The sequence below is a fragment of the Varroa jacobsoni genome, unplaced genomic scaffold (assembly GCF_002532875.2).
Source record: "Varroa jacobsoni isolate VJ856 unplaced genomic scaffold, vjacob_1.0 scaffold_1139, whole genome shotgun sequence".
In the NCBI taxonomy this organism is placed as follows: domain Eukaryota; kingdom Metazoa; phylum Arthropoda; class Arachnida; order Mesostigmata; family Varroidae; genus Varroa; species Varroa jacobsoni.
The window spans coordinates 31,506-57,674 of record NW_019214041.1 but is presented as its reverse complement, the minus strand read 5'-3'; the positions used below and the strand labels follow the sequence as shown (position 1 = coordinate 57,674).

At 41.3% G+C, this 26,169-nt stretch overlaps 1 protein-coding gene across 2 annotated transcripts; it reads left to right on the top strand.

Annotated features, from left to right (window-relative positions):
• Positions 1–25: 25 nt before the first annotated feature.
• On the top strand, positions 26–25,940 carry Asap (ArfGAP domain of ASAP). Of its 2 annotated transcripts, XM_022844923.2 has the most exons (15): positions 26–3,491; positions 12,271–12,337; positions 13,575–13,802; positions 14,710–14,805; positions 15,370–15,570; positions 16,702–17,006; positions 18,191–18,425; positions 18,739–19,003; positions 19,127–19,373; positions 19,487–19,621; positions 20,328–20,393; positions 22,721–22,958; positions 23,848–23,975; positions 24,319–24,841; positions 25,065–25,940. In XM_022844923.2, the coding sequence occupies exons 1-15, from the start codon at positions 3,372–3,374 to the stop codon at positions 25,355–25,357; spliced, it is 3,147 nt and encodes a 1,048-aa protein (XP_022700658.1). In that variant the 5' UTR covers positions 26–3,371; the 3' UTR covers positions 25,358–25,940. The 2 variants fall into 2 exon arrangements, with proteins under 2 accessions (XP_022700658.1, XP_022700660.1); XM_022844925.2 differs by lacking the exon at positions 20,328–20,393.
• Positions 25,941–26,169: the final 229 nt, after the last annotated feature.

The window sequence follows — 26,169 nt, the reverse complement described above, 5'->3', positions numbered from 1 at the left end:
TCTATTTGAAGCGATCAGTTTTTTGCGTAGACTTACTATAAGCTGGGAAGGGAGCTAGTTATAAGAGTTAAGTTGAGTAATTATCTTGTAATTTGGGGCTATATTTGTTCAAAGTTTACGGATATTCATTAGTATGTTAAGACGCGAACATCTCATTATTGTTATCGGCACGGAGTACCTTAGTTAGAGTCGATTTCTTCCAAGTTGCTTGCTCGTCCTTTGTCCTCGGCGAATCCATGCATGCCGTAAAGGCCTTAAGTTTATTAAGTATCATTTTTTACGTCACAAGATAAATGCGCTAATATCAAGACCTACTTAGATATATGTACATAATATGTATGCTAATTTTTTGATCGGGGTGCGACGGAAGCAAATATTTTTAGTATAGGACGGCGTCACTCTGGTATGGTTTAGTGGCTAAAGCAGACATTTTGATGATCCTCTGCTCGTAGCTGATGTATTATTCATACGTTTAACTTATAGTTCACACTATCCGTGCAGCTCTAATTGTCGAGCCATTTTTAAAGCAGCAGCTGCGAGTCGGTGTTGGCCTCTTTCTTTTTCTTTTCTTCGTTTTCTTGTCAATCGCCAAGCTTTGCGTTGGAACGGAAAAAGACCCTTCATGGAACCTACATATACTATACAAGGGTCCGTCAGTAATGCGGCTATTCATTACTTTTAGAAGCTCTGAACTAAATTTTAGCGTACGTGTGTGTGTGTGTGTTGATGTGTCGGAGAGCGGCTTATTCTCGATACAAAAAAAATGATTTCGGATTTTCAAGTTGCAACATATAAGCTTATATATATATAACGAGGTGTAGCTGTGTGCATCTACGAAAACTGTTAAAATTTATTTTTAACGTTTAGCCTCGTGTTATGATCGTGGCCAACAAATTTGCGCGCAGTAATTCGTCTGCAAAGTTTGCCTTCACGTTCGATGCGGTGCTGTGAATATCTACTTAGATTAGTTTTTGGATATGCCCTAAAGAGCGCCGGTTGATTTTAGCTTTTTAGGATCATAGTTTAACTAAATTTACATACAAGTGCCCATGACATCCGAGAGACATCGATAGGAAGAATAAAAGTAAATTCAAGTGTCTAAAACAAATCTTGAATAGGATATAAGGAACTACTAGAGCGATGCGGACTACGTATCTAAGTTTTTACGTTTGTACGTATAATTTCTACTATTCTGCTTGTTTTCTTTAATAAATTGAGCTCGAAAGGCTCGAAGCTGAAGAAAAATTCAATCCTTTTCTAGGTGAAGGATTGCCTTATTAAGTGTTTCGCATCGTTCAAACTCCATTTCAAGTAAGCGATTCAAACTAAATCAAACTTTTAGAAAAGAGACAACATCTTACCTGCTGCCATTGTTCAGAAATAGGCGGATAATCCACCTTTCAATCAATCTTGTGTATTCGACCACAGCTAAAGATTCACTGTGTTTTAGCATTGTCTATTCGTTAATGTAAACTCGGGGTGAAGTTGCACTTTCAGTTGACGAAAAGAAGCGATCTAGCTTATTTAAATTCATTACCGGGTTATTTTTTTGCGAGTAACTTAGTGCCCTGCTTTCCAGCTTCATTAGCTTTAATTGGTGCAAATAATCAGTAATCGCCGTTCAGAGCTATCTCACCACATAGATATCACTTTTTTTTTTTTAAAGAAACTCAGCCTTTATCAACGCGAATACCTTCAATAAAATTTTAATAGTTCAAGGAAAATGCACTTGTGCTAACTGCGAATCGGAACATTTCCTATGGTGGAGTTCGATTAGGTCACCTGTTCAGGATTAACCGCAAAATGACTGTTAAATCGCATCACGGAGGCAAATAATCCGCAATGTCATGACTTAACTTTAAATTTTCGCGCCGCTCATCCTCTCGCCTCAGGATATCTTTGGACGCGATAGCCGGCGTCTCGGCTCACCCATTCCAGCGAAGGGATGTTGCTCCTCGAGCAACATCGGTCATGACGGGAATCTAGTCAGCGGTAGAGCGGTTGTTCGTTTTGCAGCAACAGCAGCCCCATCTAGCTCAGTTGGTGTATGGTGTTTGTATTGTGATGTTGGTCGAGCTTTAGAGGAGAAGAGAAGCTCGACCAGCAACAAAATAGGCAAAAGCTAGAGACTGCTAGAGCTTGCCTGCCTGCCTGCCTGCCTGCCTGCCTGCGTGCGTGCTGCTTGGCACCCGCCAAATCGGTTGATACTATATAGACACGCACGCAACAGACAAAACGACTCACACAGGCGCTCGCTCACATTTCAAGCAGCAAAGCAAAGACCCAACCAATTACAGACCGGTGGCAGTAGCAGTCGAAGTGGGCTGTATGTATCATAATAAAGCTGCCTGACCGCCCGTTTGCTTCTGTACGAGAGCCACAGCTACCCTATATCACTGTTACTAGTGCTCATGGGTAGAAAAAAACCGAATCCCCGAGCGGGTCTGTGATACTAGAATGGTCTGGGCTTTATCCTCCTGTCTTGTGCATCTGACTCTGATGATGTTCACGGTACGACCGTCATAGGACAACGATACCGACGTTCGAGACAACCAACAGTGGCGCGTACTTGCATGCGTTGTTCAGTGGGTAATAGTAGTTGTGGTTATTCAATGCATCGTCGACTTGTTGGTTAAATTGACCATCTGCCTGTGTCGTAGTTAGCGTATATTTGCAGCACCTACCAGCGGTGGTATGCCTCTGTCCGTCTTAGAGTGAGTTCGTATTTGTGATTTTTGCCGTTCCGCATCTACGGGCGTTACTGTTGCTCCAGCTGCTAGATTGTTGCTGCCACCCGTTCAGTGAGTGCTTCCAGAGAGTTTGCTGGGCACCGCGCCCTCGTCCGTGAGTTCTTACGGACTATGTTTGTAGTTGTTCGCTGTCTATAGTAGACAACGGGTAAATGCGAAGTAGTAGTGCATTCGACAGACTAAACCCGGTGAAAAAGAAGGAACTAACGATTGCCCGAAACTAGCTATCGGCGATTATCCGCAAACAACGACAAATACAGAAGGCTCCAAGCGTAGTCGAAAAGTGCTCTTGTCTTTCTGCGTTTTGTCTCGTCCGATGCGCTCGAATCGAACGCGCCACAACGAGAACACAGGTATTGGAGCACGACGACAACAGCCAGGAGTCTTCGTAAGGAACAAATAACACCATTTTGTAGTCCTGCTATTAAGGCGTAGCCAAATCGTTAGCGAGCAAATCTTTGTTGTTGTCGTCGTCGTCGTCATTGTGTTAGTGTTGTGTGTGTGTGTGTGTATAGTGCGCGTGTGTTTTGAGTGGATAGAAATCTGTGTTCATCACGATTGTAACGCATTGGCTACGACGCGAGCGGCTTCGGCCGCCATCCAGCAGCAACAGACGTCAAGATGCAGATGACCGTCGAGGAGTTTGTGGCCGAGACGCTCGATGATCATAATAGCCCAACGACCTCGCAGTTCGTCAACAAGATCAACGACTGCCGACAGACGGTCGCCAATCTCGAGGAGGTCGGTCCGATTGTCTTGGTGTGAATTAATCGACCATAAAGCTAGTATTTTTTCGCTGATAATTAATACGAAACATAAAGTTTACGCGCTAACGAATGGTAAAAACGAAGCGTCATTTCATTTTGTTGGATTTTCCTAGGTAGTATATCACCCTAGTGCTGCTTCACTGTCACTGGTGAAGAAACACATGGGAAAATATTACAGACTGGAGACGGGATTATTGGACCACAGATAGGCGGAAGTAGAAACGGCTGCTTCAGAGCGTTCCTCTGCGTAGTCAGTCGCGTAACACATTCCGAGAGATGCATTCAAAGGGTGCACACGTTTGACTATCTTGACACTCCGATAATCTGAGGGAAGCGATAGTTGGCTGTTGTTTTCTCTTTAAGTACATTTGGCGAAAAAGCGCAGGGGCAGGATCGGCTTCGAGAGAACGCTCGAAATAAATATTCAGTCAGATTCGACAAGGAGTCTGGCTCTGTTAATTGCTTTCGGCCAGTCGACTAGAATGTATGTATACAAACTATTACAAATCGAACACGCAGATCAACTAGAATTTTTATCTTGTTCTCGTTATACGAGTGCCACCCGTCGTTGTTGGAGAACTTCGGCTTGCGACACTCGATTCTTAGAGACGCACTGAAGCATTAGAGTCCAGAAGTAAGCTCAGTGTACTAGAGGTCATCGACTTGAGATACGGAAAGAGCGTAAAAATACCCGGTAAACTAATGGTGCCTCATGGGTTAATGAAACTTAAAATAAGTCTAATTTAATAATTAGGAATATGGTGATGAAGTAAAGCAAACGGCCGTTTATAAGCTGTGGCCGTAAGGGAACCGGGTCGCAAGTTGCGTAATATTTTAACGTCTGGACGTAACAGTGCGAACCTGTACACGACCGTGAACAGTTCTGCTATTTCGTTTATATATAAAGTTGAATAAATTGACAAGCAAAAAAAGATCAAGAACGTTCATCTTAGTCAATGCTTGAAGAAATGTAAAAAACGTTTTTACTGTACGATGGGTGACCAGGAGATATCGTCATGTTGTACATTTAAGAGAGCTACGTTAAGGACTACTGGTAGGCCTTTATTAGTTCACCATAGAGACACTGTCCCGCGTCTGGGAGCGAATAATTGTGTGCGCTCGAAGTTAGGAGTCCGGTACCTTTCTCGTGTGTTGATCTAGATTGGTCACTCTGATTGATCACAACGCATCGAGAGAATAGAGTATTTACAGGCGCAGTTTGCGCTCGTGAAAGAACTCATATGAGCTCATAGATTATTTATTCCACACAAACATACGATTTTATTTCCAATTACTCTGTACTATTTTTAAGCTTTTTGTTCAGGCGTTTCCTTAATTCTTTTCCATTCCTCTATCAATAATTCGGGGAGCGGAAGAGAAAGGACGTAACGTGTCGAGTTTTCTTCGATGAATTTAACCATCCTTCATTCAGGCGTACAACAACTATCTAACTTGCTAGCGTGGTTCTAATTAGCCGTTTTACTAAGTTACCCACCTTGCTGATTAGGTAAAGCTAGTTTAACTAGTTCTTATTTGAGTCTCATTAACAGCGAGCAAGTAGGTTGCCGAGCAACTGCGGACTTTTAAGTCTACTACGATGAAAAATTTTCATGTTATATACATGTACATATCTAAATCAGCATTTTTCCTTACGCTTTGTTCCCAAGGCTGTACTTGATATAAAATTTACTTAATATAAGAAATAATAACGCAATTACAATTTTAACTTTGGACTTTAACCGCTCATTAGTAATCTTCAAAACACCCTTTTTTCGCCAATAACAATATACGCAGATAATAGTAACCGTGGGTGGTAATTGTAAATTTGCTAAAAGACGCTACTCCAGGGGATGTAAATTTTGGGGTAATAGCGGATCAAATGTAGCAAATATGCAAAGGTCAAAACGACAAAGGGGTTAAGGAGATGTAAAAGTAGGTTCGTAAAGACCAACCGTCGTAGTTCGTTTAGGTGACCCAATCGATAATTAGTATTTCCTTCTACTATCTTTTCTAATATCTATCATCGATCTTCTACTATCTATCTTCTTTAAAACGGTCCTTAATATTTGTTGCAACAACCCAGGCGTAAAAGCGCCCTTTTACTTATTTCAATGAATTTTTGAACCGTCTAACCTGAGCACTGATGAGAGCTAAGTGTATTATTCCCTATCTATGTATATATGTATGCATAGAATAGCCTTTCGTTTTTCGTGGACGTATCTAGAAGTAGATGGAGTATCGTTGACTATATGTTAAAAAAGAAGACACGCACACGCAGGCCCACAAAAAATTTATATGTATAAGGTAAACAAGCGGTATTGCATCATACGGTTACTTTGTTCGGTATCGATTGTTAATATGTAATTTTTGATATGTTGATGACTGAAATTGGGCCTCTTCGAGATAGCCGTTTTCGAAATCGCTCAGGACTGCAGTGCTGATTGATCGCCAAACGCGTATAGTATTGTCGAAACATAAACGGGTAGGTTCTTTGAAAGCGACGAATAGGTTTATAGCGCCACCTTTTATGTGAACTACTACCGTCTTCAATACCATAAAATCTTGTCGATAACAAACGCTGTATTAGTATCATTCCTCCTTATAATCGGTTGTCGTTTTAAATAAAATAAAAGAACGACCCAATTACATTTTGCCTTCATAAACCAAAGCCTTTCGGGCTTTAGCTTATAGGCATGTAGAAATCAAAACTATCGTCCGGCTTCAGAATTGATCACATACGCACGAAATAAACAGATTGTGGAATTACTCTCATGTTTTAATTAGGTACATTCTTGAACAAAATTACCTTTGGTTTTTTTTTGTATAGCACTTAATATCTACATGAGATTCTGCTTAATTATAGGAAGATAATTTCGCTGCTTGCCCTTCTGTGGGCTGTGTCAAGGGCTTTAAATTTTGTTTGATAGAGTTTCTCGGCGCGTTTCTCTGACTGCATTGCGGAGTCTTGCAGAATAATCAGCCCTTCTACTACTCCTGTGATGGTACCCACCATTAAGGTGTGCCATTAGAAACAAACTTGCTTCATATATGTAATAGGACAGTGAAAGGTTTCACCCCACAACCCAGCTTATTCCCACACCATACACTTCTCCAATCGCATAACCCGTCTCTTGGATTGACGTTCCGTGCACGGCTAGCGAAGTACTGGCATAGTTTTGTCAATGCGAAAACTGTGTTTTCTGTCGCGGTAATACCTACAAATCACTGGATGCCACCGGGGTTAGCATTAGTGGACCTGCCCTACTGCCATCGCTGCCGTAACTATTGCCGGCGGTAAACACGGCGGCAACAGCGTTACTTTAGCTGTGCGCAACACGTACATGCGGCTTCAGTGCGGTGGGCAAATCCCGTACATTTTTTGACTCTTTCTGCTCTTCATCCTATTCGGATGCCCCGACGCCCAGCCCCGTATCTGTTTCAAGTCAGAAATAAGATATAGCCCAGCGACCTCCAGTCCCGCCGTCTCAAGCTTATTGCTGGCGGCGCATTGTCGTTTCTGAGTACCACAAAGACAGGAGTCAGTTACTTGATTTGAAAATAATTTTGGTCATCCCCATTTTTCCTTCTACTTGTTTGGTGGCAATCCTCAGTTCGTGCGAGTGATACTGCTATTGAGCAAAGAATACTTGTTTCCATTAAGGGGAATCTCAGTGGTGAATTTTTTCATTGTTGCTCCGCTTCTTCGTCCAGTGACAACATCGTGAAGACTGTAGCAGTTAATAAACTAAACGTTTCGTAAAATTTTGCCAACCTATCGTCAGAGAGATAGTAACACGTTCAGGGTAATGATAAACAGTTATCAAGAAGTGTCCGGATATTTCCTAAACGCCTAATGTAAACACATAATTGGCAACGTTCAGGAACATGGGTTCGATGTAATTTAATGTGTGACTAAAGAACGAAGCTATTGTAAGCAACAAAAATACCCTTTCCCGGCACACGCCTTTTCGCTATAGCTACTACTGTAACCGTTTTACTTACGTGGTTGCGTTGCGTTTAGGCCAAATGTTAGGAGTCTGTTGATTTTTGTCTGAGCTGCAGATCTACAGATAGCCTATTACTGTCAGGTGGACGTCCTTTTTCACTAGTCTGCTAGAAATTTGTCTTCCTTGTTCAGCTCCGGGTTCCTTTAACCTATTAAATTTAAAAGCTTTTTCGTTTAGCACGGCCATGCTAACTTGCTAACGGCAGTAGCCGCCTAATCAGTTCTCGTAAATACCAATATCGTGAAAACGATGTCATTCGTGTTGTTGATGTATCACACAGGACGAATGAGGTTATTTCCGTTACGTAATTTGCTGCTTTTATTCGTGAGTGCTGACGGTGATGCATCTCGCCATGATGTGTTGTTTCACGAATGGTCGCGTGAAGTTCATGTCATGGTCGGCACCGCCGTCTACCTCGGAATGGCAAAGGTGGGGTCGGCCGCGTCGCCTGCTCGGCAGCGAGGAGTCGCTACGTGACGTACGCTATTGTCGCCACGGTTGCTTCTATTAGAATTAGAAGTATGTCTCTTATTGTGTGATGTCTTAAGCGAATGTTTATCAGTCCCTGGGTAGGAATAACCTTTGGGCGCTGTTTTGAACAACCAAATTGGCTGAGACTAACATTGAGTATACAACAACGTTCTCGCGTGAACAGTGTGCGTTTAGTTATTTTTGCTTAAATAGGCAATTGTTATGATATGACTGTGCAATAAGGGCACCGTGTTGTTTGTGAATCGTTGTCATTGGTTGCTATGGTAACGGTATGAGGGGTTATTTCTTTAAGGAAGGCATCCGCTATTAGATCTTGCAAAACAATGAACATCCTATATTGAAAAAACGATTGGGAAATTTGCCTTTTTCATGCGGTACTTGGTGTCAACTGTTAGCCTACGGCAGTACCCATTCGACTAGATAATACACAATGAAAATGTGTGCAGTGCAGTCTGAGAAGATTTTCTACATAGATGTGCTATGTTGCTGGACTTTGAATTTGCACACCATTAAGAGGTTAGTCTAATAGTTTGAAATAGATGTTATCACTTTGGTCGATGTTGCTCGTGCTTTCAGTTTGCACGCAATTAAGGGAAGCTCGGGGTACGCAGTATTGAAAAAAAGCCATATTTATTTTTTGATTTCGTCACATGAACATATATCGAGATCGGGATAGCGGATACGTAGAAGCTTAGCTTTCTCAAACAGCCAGTTAAAACACGGAGGTGGCTACAATGAAGCACATTTGTTTACGGGTATGTTTATTGCTCTGGCGGGCGCCAAGTGTTCAAAATAAGCTGGCTAGGTTTCTTGAAATTGACGTCTTGATCCAAACAAGAAAATTCAACATCCAAATAGTTGTTTATGGAAAAAACGCATGCGTTGTTCACACTAGAAGTGTTTCATATATAGCAACATATCAAGGTCTAACTGGAGATAGAATCAGGCCGCAGGTCCTTGTAGAGACGACGAGAGAAGCTGAACAGCAGTTAGCGAGGGCGGTCTGGCTAGCGATATCCTGAAGATCAAAGGATCCTAAAGCGTTGTGATGAAAGCAACGTGAGATTTGCCTAGTGGGAGGTCTGCTTTATGTGACTATAGGCTGCTTCGATCGAAATATCTTTCTATCAAAGTACAGGAATACTATACTTATTACCTACCTACGTAATCGCAAAAGGCCAGAGAAAGTGCTCACATACTGCGTAATTTGCTATTAGCAAATGGTATTATTTATAATATACAAAGAGACAAGTCTTTATCTTGTCATGGTCATCTCTGATTTGAGTGATATATTAGGACCATTGTGAAAGCAGCACGATATAACAGAAGTAGAGGCGTCTCATAGACTTAGTGTTACTGTGTACATATTCTAGAATCGCTATAATTAGATTGTGTATTATTCTACAACGTCTGTATAGGCTCGAGAGATCACTTATACTCGAACCTTGAGTGCGTATTGAACACTTTTATTAGTTTTCATGTATACTTATGCCATATATGCCTGTTCTGAATATGGCAGAACGGTTTTCTACTATTATCGTTTTTAAGATAGGAAATAATTAATAGGACAATTTTTTTAGTTCGATGGCATAACGTAATAAAGCTCGTTATTTTTTCTCTCGATTATCCTTTGGCCCTAAACAGGAACGTGGCCTGGCAAATTCTATCGGACATTTTCAGAAAAAAATTTCCTGCACTATTAAAACGAATGATTAAATGTTGTCTCAAGTCTATTGTAGAAAATTTTTAAACCTCACTTCCCATTAAATTTCCCATCGCCTCGCTTCATGGATATGGCCTAAACGCTTGTCGCATTGGCGGCTAGGAGACCGTGTTCATTCCGTCTCGTGCTACACTCCTGCGTTTGCTTTTTATTACCGAGTTATTTTGTCCAAATCATCTATGAAGATGAATCGCCGTTAACGAACATACCTATAACATTTGTCTTTCACTGGATAACTATGTCATAAACGTTTGTAGTACACTATTAGAAATCGGACGTCTACGTTACAGAAGAATGTGTTATAAAATGGCATAGCACGATCTAATCAATCGTACTGTTATCAAACTCTAGGAAAGATTATGAAAAATGATATAAAATGAGGGTATCGAACCTTAACCTAGGCGTTCGATCACATGAATATTTGCGCACAATGGCAGCACTCTCGGTCATCTACCTAAGCTAATTTCGATTTGTACGTCTCTGATCAAACTCGTCTCGCTATGCTAATGCTGTATAAAGTGTTACTCTCTCTTCATCTGCAACCATGTTGAGTTTACGACGTGACAAGATGGGTAGTCGATAGACGATGAACATGTTCAGTCCATTTGTCACTGGTCGTAGCCGCTACCGATCGTGACGACATGACTAACAATACAGAGCTGAAGAAGGCGAAAGAGTGTTTCCGGAAGCGAAATATGATGGGACAGAAAAGCGCGGGAGATATATGCCGTAAAAAGAATAACGTCGACGTGGCGCTTACGGCCCACACATATTCGATGCATTGAATAAGGAGATAATTCGACAGTAACGGAAATCGCTGGTGGATATCGTGACTAAGACAGCTTGGTAAAAATTTTCTTGTTACGTGCAGGTCAGGAACGGTCAATAGGCGTTACGTTTTTAAGACATAATTCATGCGTGTTTTGTATGCGTTCCTTCAGCGTAAATCTTTTAAGCGTTATTGAGCAATTTGCTAATAATGTTTCATTTTTTCATTGTAAACTAATATTCCAAAAAGGTGCGGTTGAGAATAGGCTCAGAGCCGACTGATCTATATCTGTCATTGTGTTATCGCTACGAATTGTTGAACCCTTTACCCTGTTTCTCTGACTGATACTAATCACATTGATTTCACGGTAAACTTTGCGCAACGGCACGTGTATCATCCATCGTATGAGTTGACAAGGAGCAGAGATGATGTGACAAAATATCAAATTGTTGCTACATTAAGGCTGAGGGGCATTCCCCATGGGTCGTATATATTTGTCTGCCGTCACCCCTTTGGGATCCCACTACCCACGTGTGAGAGAGTTGTTGCTGTTGTACGTTTAGCACTGTTCATTTGTCCGGTAGTTGGAATCAACGAACAGTGCATTTTCATATGTTTACAAACTTTTTTAACTTCCTCGTTGTCCTGTCTAATTAGGTCTAATACAGTCTATTAACGCATACATCTCTAGGGGTTGTATCTGTTTGGTCTTACAATGGCTGAGAAACTCGTTGATTGTTGTTGTTGAAAGTAATCGTAAAGCTTCTGCCTCAGTGATAATCAAAACCAGAAATATTGTATCATTAGCGATACAGCTTCGTCGTCCGCCCTTGTCTCCATATCGTTGGCCGCAAAGAGGTATAACACGGTAATTTCTTATTAGAACAATGACGTAACCATGCATATGAAAGTAAGTTGCAGGAACTGTGTGGTTGAAAGGCTAGTTAAACCGTGACGTAGACTCTTCCATTTAGAGGTCCACAGGGACGTGATGTTCTTTCTAACATTTGGCTGTTACACGCTAGCGCGCTTTTAGCAGGGGTATTATTTTTTCTACCTACATTCTATTGTGAACTACTCTGCCTTATTCTACTTCGTATGTTTCCGAAATTGTTCCCTCAAACTCGACTCGGAACGTTAGCGAATCAGCGATAATTCAGTTTCAAAAAAACAATGGTCAATTGCACTTCTTTTCTGTAACGTTTGAATCTTCACGAAGCACCGTGCGTCCCGATAAAGTGCACGTAAAGACGGTCTAAAATACATCCATAAAAGTAGTCGTTATTCTAAATGGAGCAATTGACTTCTTTCCGGTAGCCTTTTCTTTGAACGTTTCGACGTTTTAGCATGAGGTATTCTTCGATTTTTTCTTCGTTTAGGAAATAGTTCAGCATCGCTTCGCCTATCTAGTAATAGAGCGATTTTATAAGCCACACTCCAGGGGAGCTTCCATTTACATATCGTAAGGTACATATGCCCCCGTCATTCTTTAAGCCCATGCGCTTAATTTTAATACGTCGCTCTTTTAGAGAATTTTGAATTTGTAGTGTACGGTACTCATCGTTTCAGATTATCCAAGTCGTTTGAAACCATTATACCTGGCTTTCTTTGAAACCTGTCTTCCACTAAATAGTAATATGGTTGTCTTTGGCCTAGAGGCACGACATCTTCATTATGGGCAAAGTAGGTCAGCCTTAAAGTTGGCAAATAAAATGAAATCGTTCCTCTACAAGCTCTAAAGGTTTTGCTTTTTCCTTTGCAGTCGCTGGACTTCGATCGAGATGGCCTGTCAAAACTCAAGAAAGCCATTAAGGCCGTTTATAATTCTGGTAAGCGATCACACAAATATGCGATCACCCGTCAGGGAAATACAGCCATAAAACGAGAAACAATCTTATTTTCTTTAGTTTTCAATATTGCAAATATGCACGTTCGATATATTTTATTGGATCTACTTTGAGGAAAAATAAATTTAAAAGCTTCCGTGGATATAATGGAAACAGATGAGAGCTTCTGACCCCAGTTTCGTCAAGATTAGATATCACGCTAGCAGCTGAATTTTCTTTATTCGTGTTATACGCGTTCCATGCGAAGTAGCGCGTCAGTGAACAGGACATGCAGTTTCTACAAAAAGACGATGGTTGATTTACCAATGAAATTAGCGACCAGCTCAATTTTAATTTTTCTCTCAATTTCAAATGTATGGAATATTAGCCAGTTTGGTGTCCTGTTATGGTCCCTCAGTATTTCCTAATGTTTCCTGCGTCATTTTTAGTTTAGCTATGTCAAAAAGCAGCTTGATATTGACCTCGGTGCAAACGCAGCGCGGAATTCTTCTATCATCAAACCCGACAGGAAATTTTCAATGGAGACACCAATTAAGTGTATAAATATGTTTTTAAGTATTTGCCAAGCATTGAAATCGGAACTGTGGCATATACTCCTAAAAAAAAATCTTAAAAAAAAACACTGAATACGGCAAATACCACTGAAAAATTATTTTAAAAAATCCTCTCCCTGCGAACCACTTTAGATGGGTATAGTAAAGTGTTCAGAACGCAAAATTTAAACGAGATTTGAAACAGCACGAGACAGTAACGAGGAGCCTTCACAAAAGCACTGCATTCACGGTAAGATAAATGAAATGTTTCCTTCGACTCTAGTAAAACATTGTGCTAATTAATCAGAAATCGACTCGTGATACTACCCATTTAAACTTCGTAAGCCTTATAGGAAGGCAATGGGTAACTAACTGCCGGGCAACTATATATGCGGAAAGCGTCGTCCCCGCGAAAATGATTGAAGAACATGCTTCTTATTGTGCTTGTTGTATTAAAATTGCTTGTATATATCTGTGGGTTTGATGAGGCTTAGGGTCCGGCCTAATCTTTTTCTAGCAGATTTACAGTAAAGCTATTTCAGTGTACTCCTTTTGTAAGCCACGAAATAAGCATGGACCAGATGTCTCTCCAGTCTAACAATGGCTTCAGGAAACTCAGTAAATAATTGTCCTAAAAAAATATTACCACATGACTTCAGTAATTTTTATTCAATATATTTTTACAGGTACAACACATGTCGACAACGAACTATACCTGTCGAAAGCATTAGAAAAGCTGGGCAGCCATGCAATGTCGCGTGAAGGTGAACCCGATATAGGCGCGGCATTCATTAAATTCTCTATCGTGGCACGTGAAGTGTCCTCACTCATGAAGACGCTCATGCAGAGTCTTCATAATATCATCATGTTCCCTGTAGAAAACTTGCTCAAAGGCGACTTGCGCGGCGTAAAAGGTTTGTTTAGCAAGCAACAAAAATACGCCTGTGAGGATCCAACTGGAAGTGCGTCAGCCTTTTTGTATTGCGGTCATAAGCCCGTGCAATCTGCACGTATAATTTAAAAGTGGCATAATTTAGCCTCATTGGTTACTTAATGTTATCGTGCTTATTTGATGGAATTGTAATATAAAAAATATAAATGTAACACATTTCTTTCTCGTTACAAAACTTATGTAGCCACTTTGGTTATTACTAACGCAATCAGTTTAATTGCGTGATGCATAGCAGTATATTGTAAACTGTGTCTGTTTAATTCTTTTTTTTTTTCTCCATTTCCATATATCGTACTCAGACTTGCTCGCCGTAACCTGTCATCAGTTTATAGTGACAGGATGATTAATCCTGGATCTATTGTTCCATGCATGGTAGTAGCATGAGATTTAAACAAATTAGCCGAGCTAAGGGTAACAAGTAACTTGTTTCTGAAGTTATAAGCGTCGAAATATTCTGCCGCATTTCCTGCTCAAGGTCGCAGCGTTTGTACGGTACACATTTGGCTGCTACTAGTTATGCCATACGTATGGCATTGTTTTGGAACGTGGGTGTTTACGCCTGAACAATTTTGAAAATAACATTTGAGTAGACAGAGATATTACGGATCTCTGTGTCGGTTGAACCATTATTTCAGTCGGCCTAACAAGCACTTTTAACGTTCATTGTAAAAATTAGTCGTAGAAAGGTCCGCCTGCCGAACTTGATAGGTCAAAAAATAACAGGAAATCTTGATTGTACTTCATTCCAAGTTCTTCGAAAAGTTTATTAAGTGCATCAGTTTTTCTCTTTATGATACACTCACCTACCTTATTTTGTAAATACAACTGTTTAATCGATTTCGAACATTTTTCTCTTCACTATAATCCAGGTGACCTAAAGCGACCATTTGACAAAGCATATTCTGACTACGAACGAAAACTTGGCAAAATAGAGAAGGAAAAGAAAGCCATTGCAAAAGAAGCCGGTGAGTAAAAACTTCAATGAAGCTCATTTGTGGCCTAGTTCACAAATATCCGAGTCCGTCCGTTCCCTCGATGTATGCTGCATAGATTAGTTCATCTAACGTTAGATAACTTACGCTTGATTGACTTGTTACCCCCCCTCCCCCTCCCCCTCCCCACCGTCCCAAACACAGATGCTGCGAGCAGCCGCAATGCTGGTAATACGATAGTGACATAAACGCCTACTTGCTACTGAATTCTCGTATAAAACCTGTTACATGTAATTGGCTATGTTAGACAGACATCGCATGTTGTGTACTTGCCGTGTATTTAACTGAATGAAAGGGAGTGGAATCGGTCCTGTATTTGTGTTTGGTGTTAAACACCTGTCAAAGGGGACCGTGAAGGTCTACATGCTTCATATTGTAGATAGCACCCGTTGATAGTATATCTAGATCACGAATTGAGTAATAGGGCTGTGAGATGTAAAGGCTTCGCGCCAAATGTTCAGGGGTGATGAAAGAACGTCTAATGTTGGCTTACGCCGTTCTCGGCTTGTGATTCAAATCTTACAATAATGTTATTAGGCATGATTCGAACGGAGATGACTGGTGCGGATCTCGCTGAGGAGATGGAAAAAGAGCGACGATGTTTCCAATTACATATGTGCGACTATTTACTTCGAGTAAATGAGGTAAAGACGCGTAAAGGGGTCGAACTGCTGCAGCATCTTGTCGAGTTCTACCATGCGCAGAACTCATTCTTCCAGGACGGCATCAAGACCATCGGTAAGAAATTCGCATTCGAAGTTTGTATGCTTACTTCCCTCTGCAGCATAAACGCTTCATGTCCAACTCCCAACAAACAGTGACATGTATATGATTGATGAGTGATCATGAGATGACGAAACTGTAAAATAGCTTAGTACAGAATGTCTGGCTAACTTGACATACAAAAGCGCACTTTTTTTATTTTAACCCTAGCCGTGTGTTCTTACGATATCGTGACGTATCGATACCGTTGAGTACGACGTTATTTGTCAGTTTGTTATCGCTATTTGACAGCTCCATCAAACTAGTGAGGTATAGGCCAGGTAGGTTATGTCACAGGATTAGCCACTGCGCGATGAGATCACTCCAGTCATAAAGTGGCCTAGGTAAATGCTGTTATTTTCCTTGATCACTGCTACAGTTATCGGTATAGCTGCTGTGAAGATTCGCATTGAGATCAGTTCACTGTATTGTTGTTTAGGTCGAAACGTTTATTCGAAAACTTAAAACGTAAGCAGGCATACTTGCCTCGTGTTGGTCGTGGCGTTGTTTATGTAGATGGCAAAGGTTTTTTTGTAGACGTAAAATCTTCATTGAGTTGCAAGTGTAACAATAGCTCTAACGATAGCTATGTCGGGAGGCCTCACAATACTTTGGAAACTGGTACCTGCTTTGGTTTCCCGAATTATTAACGATTTCCAATTCGTTAAGGATCAAGTTAATAAATAATTGAAGCAATAAAAAAAAAAAAGGATAAAATTAGTCGTATCACGTATCATAGTTCCGCTACGTATCCTAATTATAAGAAAGCTATAGCTACAGTCGGCTGAAGGGATACTGAATTTGATTAATGATTATCTATCTACCTTAAAAACAACTATCTAAGAATGGACTATTATCTCAGTCACTTCCCTGTTCACAATGGTGACTGAAGGAACGGCGGAGAAAATTTCCGTAGGAAATATTAAATAATTCTCACTGTCAATCTACATTCTTGCCATTTCTAATTGACCTGATACAAATTCGATATTTGACGATTATTATTAACAACTGTGATAAACACAAACAGGAAGTAACACCTTAATCGCAACTGACCGGCTTCTCGACTTTTTTGGCGTTTGTTTGCTCTTCTCCTTTTATGTGCTACAGGGCATTTCCAGCAGTATGTGAATGAGTTGTCGGCGAAACTTCAAACGATGAAGGCGAAGCAGGATGAAGAAAGAAAGAAGCTTCTCGAGCTCAAGAACACACTCAAGAACTGCACGCCGTCCCTGGCCTCGGCCAATGCCACCCTCGATTCGACGCTGTCGTCGCACGGAGTTGGGGGTAGCTCCGCTGGTTTGGGCGGCTTGGGAGGCCTAGCTTCGGGGGGGCTTGGGGGCCAATCTGCTGATGGGAGCGCCAGCAACGTGCATAATACCACTCAGAGTGGTTACTCACTTCATCAGCTACAGGTTTGTAGAAACGAACACCATTGCATGATTTGTTAAGCTTAGCTAAACAGCTTAAATCCTAGCAGAAGATCCATTGAACTCTAGCTTTACGAGTTACATTTTCCAGTAAAAGAACGTACGCAGGATTTGTGTACAGGATATACTAGCCGTTTTAATGTTGACTTAGAGCACTGAAACAATTTTACTGCAGATCGTTTCCAGTATTGGCCAGTGATTTTAACTTAGCTTCTGTTAAAATAGGTCGTATTTAGTTCGAACACACGTTCTACAATGCTAGTTCAGAGTGTTATTCGGTTTTAGAAGCTGATATATCTATAGGACCTAAAACTTGCCGTTTCAATATGGATAGGGTCTCTGTCGTTCATATTTATTGTCTTCGGGATCTTTGTTTTGGCCTGAAAGTAGCTTTCAATGAAGTTATTTCCCGGTCACTGGAGAACAGCTTCATATTTCGCTTAATAATTTCGGTTAAGCAAGCGGTGTGTGGTGTATTATCTTGTACCAATCGTGTCTGCTTTGAGTGGTCCATCGATCGAAGATCAGTCATCGCAAATGTTTGTTCTACTGCATCTTATAAATGTCTTGAGGTGTATGTCCGCTATTCAGATGGGCGCGTCCATCGTTGTTGTTTAATTTTTATAAACAAACACGTTACATCAGTATATTATCAAGGTAACGTTTGCAATATAATATAACGATAGATCGTTAAAAAAGAGCACCGACCAATATTGGATCCTTTTATAATCTGAATTTTTTCAATGCATGCACTTAATCACGATGCAAATCGCTTCTTGGTTAACGTTGAAAGGTACGTTTGACTTGTTTTTCTGTGCCTATCGTATCATGAATTAGCTATTTACCGTCATAAAATTTCGTGGATCTGGCGGCTGACGCCATCCATGCATATGCGCGGACTGGCTACACACCTAAATTTAACTTGTTCAAAAATTTCTTAATGGATGAATATGTTGAGTGGTGCTTAAGTTGTTAAATGCAGTAGTTTTTTTTCATAAGAAAATTTTTTACCGATAGAACCCGATTGTCGCTAGGCAGGGCTTATACCATACTATACGAATGAAGTCGACTATTTGTGATGATATCGAATCTCTTGTAAGCTGTGTTTAGCCATGTTGGCTATTACCGATCTATTTGCCTACTTGTTTGATTTGTTTTACTTACCACAGGGCAATCAACATTATGGCACGACAAAAACGGGCTATCTATCAAAAAAGAGCGACGGAAAGATGCGTCGAGTTTGGCAAAAACGACGATGTGAAGTGGCTGACGGGGGTTTTTTGTCAATTTATCATTCGGATGAAAGCAAACCTCCGACACGGTTGAATCTGCTTACGTGCCAGCTTAAACTGCCCTATCAAAATCAAGGTGATGAACGCCAACGGTGTTTCGACCTCGTCTCCTGTGAGTAGGGATTGTGCATTTTGTTGAGCTGTTTAACACTATTTACGCTATTGTGCTGATTTGATAATTGAAAGCCTACCAGTGTCAATATTAATGCTTACACTATATCCTTTTATTTAAGCATGCCAGTCGTTGTTACAGTTAGCAACTCCTGGCGTTCTTCAGCCAAACGTATAGTCGTCAAAACGATCGTGCGCGACAGACTGAAAGTACTTTCTCCTTTTGCTATCTATAAACGGTTCGTAATTGTCCTTTCCTTACGTTCGCTCTCTCTCTGCCCCTGTATTGTTCCTGTCCCGCTTGCGACGCGAAGACAATCGAACATACCACTTTCAAGCGGAGGATGACGCTGATCTCGAAGCATGGAAAGCCGTCCTGCTCAATGTTAAAGAAGGAGCACTGAGACGTGCATTCAGTGATTCAGCTGGGGGTGCTGAATTACGGGAGCAGATTACCCGTCAGGTGCAAAGTCTGCCAGGGAACGATCGCTGCGTAGATTGTGGATCGACAAAAGATGTGACTTGGTTGGCAACCAACTTCGGTATTATCACATGTATCGAATGTAGTGGAGTGCACCGGTAAGCCTACATGAAGTTTCGTCAATAAACACTACATGAATTGGGAAATAATCTAGAAAGCTAGACACACGATAGAGGCAGACAAGACCTGTTGTTACCAGAAGTGCAAATTATACGTTTCAGTGAAATGGGAGTGCACATATCTCGGATACAGTCCCTTACGTTGGATAACTTGGGTACCTCACAGTTACTTCTCGCCCGTGTCATGGGCAATCACGCATTTAACGAAGTTATGGAAGCTACTATTGGTTCTATACCACGTCCCACTCAGGCGTCAAATATGGATGAGCGATCGGAATTCATCCGAGCTAAGTACATGGATAAGGAATTCGTTCTCAAGACATGCTCCTCCATGCAGGATCTGCTGCAGGTACTCTTGTCGTACTCTTCCGCATTTAGATAACACTTTTATCTGGGTTTCTATCCAATAGGCGTAGGCATAGAACCGAGCTGAGCTCAACTCTGTTTGTGTTATATCTCTAGGATACGGAGCAGGCGATCCAAGCCCGATCTATACATCAACTGCTTCAAAGTTTTGCTGAAGGAGTAGACTTTTCATTGCCACTTCCAAGTTGTCAGAGTACAGGAGAGACGGCGCTTCATGTCGCCATTAAACAGGTAAGCATTGCCTTTAACCTGGTAAGATCGGTCCGCGTAAGAGGACAACAACGAAATGGTGGTTAGTGATCTTGGTGAAATTGAGCCCTCCCCTTGGGAATGAGCCTGATATTTGGCCCACACGAAACAGACTTTGATGCAATGGCCCGCGTATCTACAAGTTGAAGTAAAACTTGTGCGTACAAACGCGTAAAACTTGTTTGTTTAAGTAGAAAATTCAAAACAACACAAAGAAACAAAACGTAGAATATTCCTACCTTCATAAAGATGTCACAGTCTGGTATAACTTTACGCCCATTACCTTATTGCGATCGCGCAAGCGCTGCGATGGGTATCGATGAGAATCTTGTTCCTAGGGGCAAGATGACGGAGGGTTTTTCAGTTTTCGTTGAAAATTTTTGCTCACACCAAGCAGGATTTCTTGTCAGTAACGCCTTCGGTCCTCAATTTCTGGTGAAGTAAAATTTTCTAGAAAAAAATAGACGACGCATGTCAATAAAACAAACCGTTTCGTTTTCTTTTTCCACAAACGAATTCACTTTGAAACATTTAACGATGACAGAAAAGATACGCAATAGACGTGCCTACAAACGTGCTAGTATTTTGAATCGAACAAGGAACTCCAAACTACCCGCTAGCAAATGCAAGATGGCAATCTATGAATTAGCATTTTATTTAACTACATGTAATTACACATTTAAATAAGGTGAAGCGAAAAGGCAGCGTCAAAATTCACCGACAGGGTGTGAAGCCCCTTGTGCTACCCGGATACGTAAGTTCTGAACGAAAGTACTTTTTTTTCCTGCATCGACCGATGCCATCATACTTAACAATTGCATAGCAGCCAGCATCTAAAAGCAAATACCGACCTTTTAACTAGCTTTAACTGTCTGCTGTGACGATGTCCTTCAAGCGTTACTTGGCGCTTGTCGTATAGAGGGAGCGCAAAGCTGGCGTAACGTTGGACGCACACAGTTATCAGTTAATTATTAATTAAACGTCGATTTATTGATTGCTTATTACGCAGGACATTCGTTATAAGCCAGATCGTATTGCTTTCCATTCGTATCTCTTAAACTATAGATTTTTAACATTAGTAACACCATTTTCCCCTATGAATGTCTCGTATACACAACCAGCCCTCTAGTAAAATCAACTAAAATGAAAAGCTCATAATAATGTTAAACGAATACGAAGAAACAATTCGAAAAGACCTAAATGTCCGATCGATTACGTTGTAGACATACGGTACGCAGTAATCATTTTCAAAGGCGACACCTGTAAGCCTTCATCTTGAAAGCTTCAATAAATACAACGTTTATGTAAGTTCAAAACCACCTATCTTGAACTAGTGAAGGTTATGTTGAATCCACGCATGTGTTCGTGTGCCATTATTTGTTTTCGATCGTACTGACTAATATCATCTACGTGAAATATGGACAATACGAAGCAGACGAGACTTTTCTAAGAAATTTATTTTTTCGATTGTCATCTTTATGCCAGTGCGTTTGCGACTAAATCGAGACTAGGGAAATTTGCGTTTAAGGACCATTACGACTCAGCCTGCTCCGTGAGATGAATGAAACTAAGTTCAAATGGGATCAGGCCTAAAGAAAAGGACAAGTAGAGGCTTTTAGAAATAAGGTTTCAGTCTACATCTAATGAGATCCTCTATTATTCTAGGCTATATAGATAACATTATAAATAATACGACATTATAATTGTCGTAAAAATTAAGTGTTCTTGAGGTTTCTCTTCAGTTTCAATGCTCATTCAATTCTTTTATGTTGGGCCCAAAGGGGTGGACACGCGTCGTTCTAGTCCAATCATTAACGTCACGGATAGTTCCTCTCCGCTTCGTTCTTATAACGTCATTTCGTTTCTTTCTGAGGTTGCTTGAAGAACGCTTTAACCACACACAGCGCTAAACGTACCTATCATCCCTTTATTTTTACTGTTGACTATAAAGGACGTGTTCTGATAAGAAAAAAAATTACACCAGTCTTTAGCTAAGCTGCTCCAACTGTACACCGTACAAACCCAGGTCGTAAGTAGATCTTAAGTAATGGATCGTATGTTATTCAAAAGCGCATGATTAGAGAAAGGAAGTAAAATAAAGGAAGGATTGTTATGGTGAAGTTTGGTAACCAATTGCATTTGCCTAAAACGTATAGGAGTACTTGTATCACATATCTGAACCGCACACAGTAAAATTCTGAAAAAGAACTTTAAATAGCCCACAACTTACTACTGAAATATATATATATTTCAGTATATTACTCACATATTACTTTACGTTAGTATAGAAGAGTAGTTATATTACCTGTATAATATAACAAATTTCTGTTCTTTAATGTGTAAGCATACCTAACTTTGGCCTAGTTCTCTCACCAAAACAGGGTATCTGAAATTTACCTGCTCCGTGAAGCGTAAATAATTAATCAACAAAAGGGCGTGTGAGAAGAAGCCTCTATAGGAACATGCGCAAGAAAATTTGCTGTAATAGAAAATATCTTCGCTCTTTGAATAAACTAAAACAAACTATCTCCATACGTCTAATATTATTTATCCGACGAGCATGTTCAGGACACATTTTGAAAACATGTTTTTCCCTTACGTATAACTAACCGAAAAAAAGCAGTTTCTCGCATGCCCCCCCCCCCCCTGTAACGAACCCCTCGAATCAAACGAGGTTGCTCCGCTCATACAGAACTCGCTTTATGCGTTAGCCAGCGTTTACCGGCCACTGTTGATATGCATGACATTACCTATATTTTTCGTCCGTGTAACACTGGTCCAGTCGTTAACAGCTCAAGTTTCTATGCCATCTGACTGCGAGCGTCTAACAATACGGACTCATTGAACTTTTCATTGGCCTGCCTTAGCAACCATTGGCTCAAGTTTGGAGCTCTCACCTGATCTGAAAGGGTATCCCACTACACATGATCCTTTAGCAAACAACATCCTTCTAACTTTGTACTATTAACTTTCCTACTGAATAGTAGATCTAAACAATGTATGTGTATATCTGCATTGGCGCTTTAACATTTTATGAACTTGTTCGCCGTCGCCGCCAATGGCCACAATTGTTTATTGCAGGAGGACGGCACTTCGTTACATTTGGTTGATTTTCTCGTACAAAATGGAGGCGGATGCGCCGACGTCGCCAATGTAGAAGGCTGTACCCCACTACATACCGCTGTTCAGTTGCGACAGACCGAATGCATTAAACTGCTACTTAAGAGCGGAGCCCGGTATGTCGCCCGAAATGCCGAAGGAAAAACAGCTGCAGACATTGCTCGTGAGAAAGGTTACGACAAATGTCTCGAGCTGATAGGTAAGCTTTTCCTTTTCTCACTCACAAATACTCTTTTCATCAGTGTTCGTGTGTGAGCTTTGCTGGGCGCAAAAAAGACAGCGGGGCTGATCGTCCGTGGAGACATGGCATTTGTTGCGCATTGCGTGTTTTCAAAGCAGATATGTACTTAGCCAAGTTGTCAGCCTGTTAAACCTGAAAGGCACAAACCCACGCTGTGAAAAGTACCGCGTTCCTGCTGTTGCATTATAGTTAGAATAAAATATAATACTAGGGGAACTGTTCGGGTAGCAGCACTGTTGGACTATTTTCTTGATGCTCTGACATCGCTTTAGTCAAAGGTATTTATCTCTCGCGAAACACCTATTGAAAGTGACTATGTGTAGCGGCCCATTTTTGGTTATGAGCGTAACTATTCATTCTTCGCAAAAGCAACAATTGTCAATTCAAGTTAATCCAGATTTCTAGAGGAAAAATGATTTTTTTATAAACCTGTGTGCACACATGCCATGTACCATACCCGAACGTGATCATGTTTAGCATTGATCTGCTATTCGATACATTAAATTCTCTAAATCATAAACGGGACGCTCTTTAAGCATAACTATGTGTGGCTCGCGCATCTTCGGAATGGCAAGACTGCTATGATTCGAAATGACTACAAAGTAAACATGTTAAACGTTCACGTAGTTTAGAGGAAGCAATATGACCTTTCAAAGAAGTGTGGACATCCTCTAACTTGTAGCACTTGTAGTACTTGTTATTACCCAAGCCTTCAAATGACTTCAGTATGGGTGGCCAGAGAAGCCGTTACACAGCCATGATTGTGTGTGATTACCTATTTACTTGACTATTTTAAGCTCCAACCTGCAACATTACAAAACATCAATACTCTTCATGCTATTTGCAGAGCATGCGGCCGAAAACAAGAAGTCGTTATTCGAGAACGTTAACCTCGACTTCGGTAGTCTGCAGGCCCCAGGACTAGCAGACGACGGGTCCACAGATTTTTCTGACGACGAGTACGCCGACGAAAAGGTAACTGCAAACACTTCATAACGCGCTGACTACATAAACATTCTAGAAAGCTGGCATTGCTTGAAAGCTATCCCATGCTCTTCAATCGAAATGTTTTATAACGTGTAGGGGTGACCTTGTGACCCATGGCGGACTGCGCTCAGTCCGCTTCGTGACATCTTTTTTCAGGCCTGAAAAAAGACTCTTCTGCGTTACTTGTATCCAAGATTTAACGCAGATGTGAACCAATCGATCTTTCAGATCCGTTTGCTGTTTTGAGCAGTACCGGCCCATAAAACAAGAAGAAAAACGAATAAATTGTTCGCTCATCTTTTGCCCTATGAATAATTAATTTCCTTTGCAGCTGTCCGAGTGGCGCACTCGAGGTTCACGGCCATCGTCAGTGATTTCGACGGATCTACTACGAGCCGAGTCGCCACTTAGTCGGAAAAAGGTGCCTCAAGGGGGTGGCTCCGGAGCGCATTCACATACCCCCAGCTCGGTGAAAAAGCGCGTGGCACCTAATCCGCCCCAGTTACAACTGCTAGCAACGTCCACTCCGGGAAAACATAACCGATCCCCGTCTGATCCGATGTTTACTCCGGGTCAACTCTCGTGCTCGACGCCGGCGTCCAGCACAACGTCAGTTAGTTCTACGGCAACAGGGCAAGGGCTCCATGGCGGTCAGTCTGGATCGTCAGCTCAGAGTGGACCCCACAAACGAAACCTCTCTATGGACGTCGGAGGCGGAAGTGGAGGTTCTACTGTAGGTGGTCCAAGTCTACTGGACGAAATTACGTCGACGTTAGGGCGAACAGCTGTCGCTGGTCAGGGCACTCAGGTGCAACGACCGAAATTCCCCCCCCCGCCAAAGCCACCCATTAATGGTGAGCACTATATCGATAGAATAGGTGGTGACAACGGTTTACAGTAACCAATAGAAGATGCAATACGTTTGCTCAAGATGCACAAGTTAACATATGCATATGATCTAAAGAATAACTTCATTTTTTTTTCAGTGAGACGGTTTATTCGTGTAACCCTTTAGCAACTTTTGAGTCTTAGTTGCTTATCAATAACACTTCTGTAATTTTCTCCTTACTACAACAGGTGCCAAGCCCGAAAGCATTATTATCGGCGGCGCGCCCGTGTCGACAACGAAAACCACTACAACCTCCATAGGAATGAATCCTTCAAGCACCACGAACAGTCAAGTGCGACGTTGTCGAGCACTATATAACTGCCGAGCGGACGCAGACGATGAGCTATCGTTCAAAGAGGGCGATATCATCCTGATAACAAAGGAGAAGACCGAGGATGAAGACTGGATGGAGGGCATGCTCCAGAATGGGAATGGGAAAAAGGCACTGTTTCCAGTGTCGTTTGTGGACATGATTGACTGAACCGGTCTGATAAAATTGGTGGACCTTGAAGCACTTAATCAAATGCTTCACTGACGCCCACTTTATCATATTGGTTTAGCCTGGAGGCCGTTAAAGGGCGAACAAGTTTTTAAGACAAGCCGTGATGCGCACATAAAAATGATTCAGAAGTCTTCTGGAATAGCAGAGCAAGCAAGGATCAGTGCAAAATTTTTACAAACATTTTGATCTTGATAAAGACTATCTTCTGCGATTGATGCTGTGCCTGATGGAACAAATTATCGTTTATTCTACCGGCGTGATAGACGGGATCATCATGCCATGTATATTTGACCTAGATGACTAAAATAATATAACACTTATGCCGAGAAGACAAGAGCTCAGTGTACGATCGGCTATGCATAGGTGGGATAAAGATATAACTATTAGGCACATTTACCTAGTTTCTTACTTTGAAGGAGGAAAAAATTAGCGACGTGACTCTTTGTTTACTTTTTCATCTGACAGAGACAGAAAACATCTGACTGGAATGTCTTTAATAGCTAAACCCAAACCATTATATTTGTACCAATAAATAAGATAACACGATGGGTACGTTCCGCGACGTGACTAGATTGTTCCTGCTAAGCTAGTCTCTTCAAACTATTTGAATTAGCTTAGTAAGTTCATTCAACGATGACATATACACACTATTTTCGATGCGATCCGTTACTCTTGATTATAGTTTGCTGTTCGTCGGTGTATGAAGGCGCCTTGAGCATTATCCCACGGCCCAGCGTAATAGGGCTACCGAGCAATGGCTAGATCCTCACGTTCATCGCCGTTGTGGGAAT

Coding starts and splice junctions, on each gene's coding strand:
- Asap (XM_022844923.2), top strand. CDS start 3,372: ATGCAGATGACCGTCGAGGAGTTTGTGGCCGAGACGCTCGATGATCAT. Junction 12,338..13,574: donor TAAGGCCGTTTATAATTCTG/GTAAGCGATCAC, acceptor ATATTTTTACAG/GTACAACACATGTCGACAAC. Junction 19,622..20,327: donor TTCATGTCGCCATTAAACAG/GTAAGCATTGCC, acceptor CATTTAAATAAG/GTGAAGCGAAAAGGCAGCGT.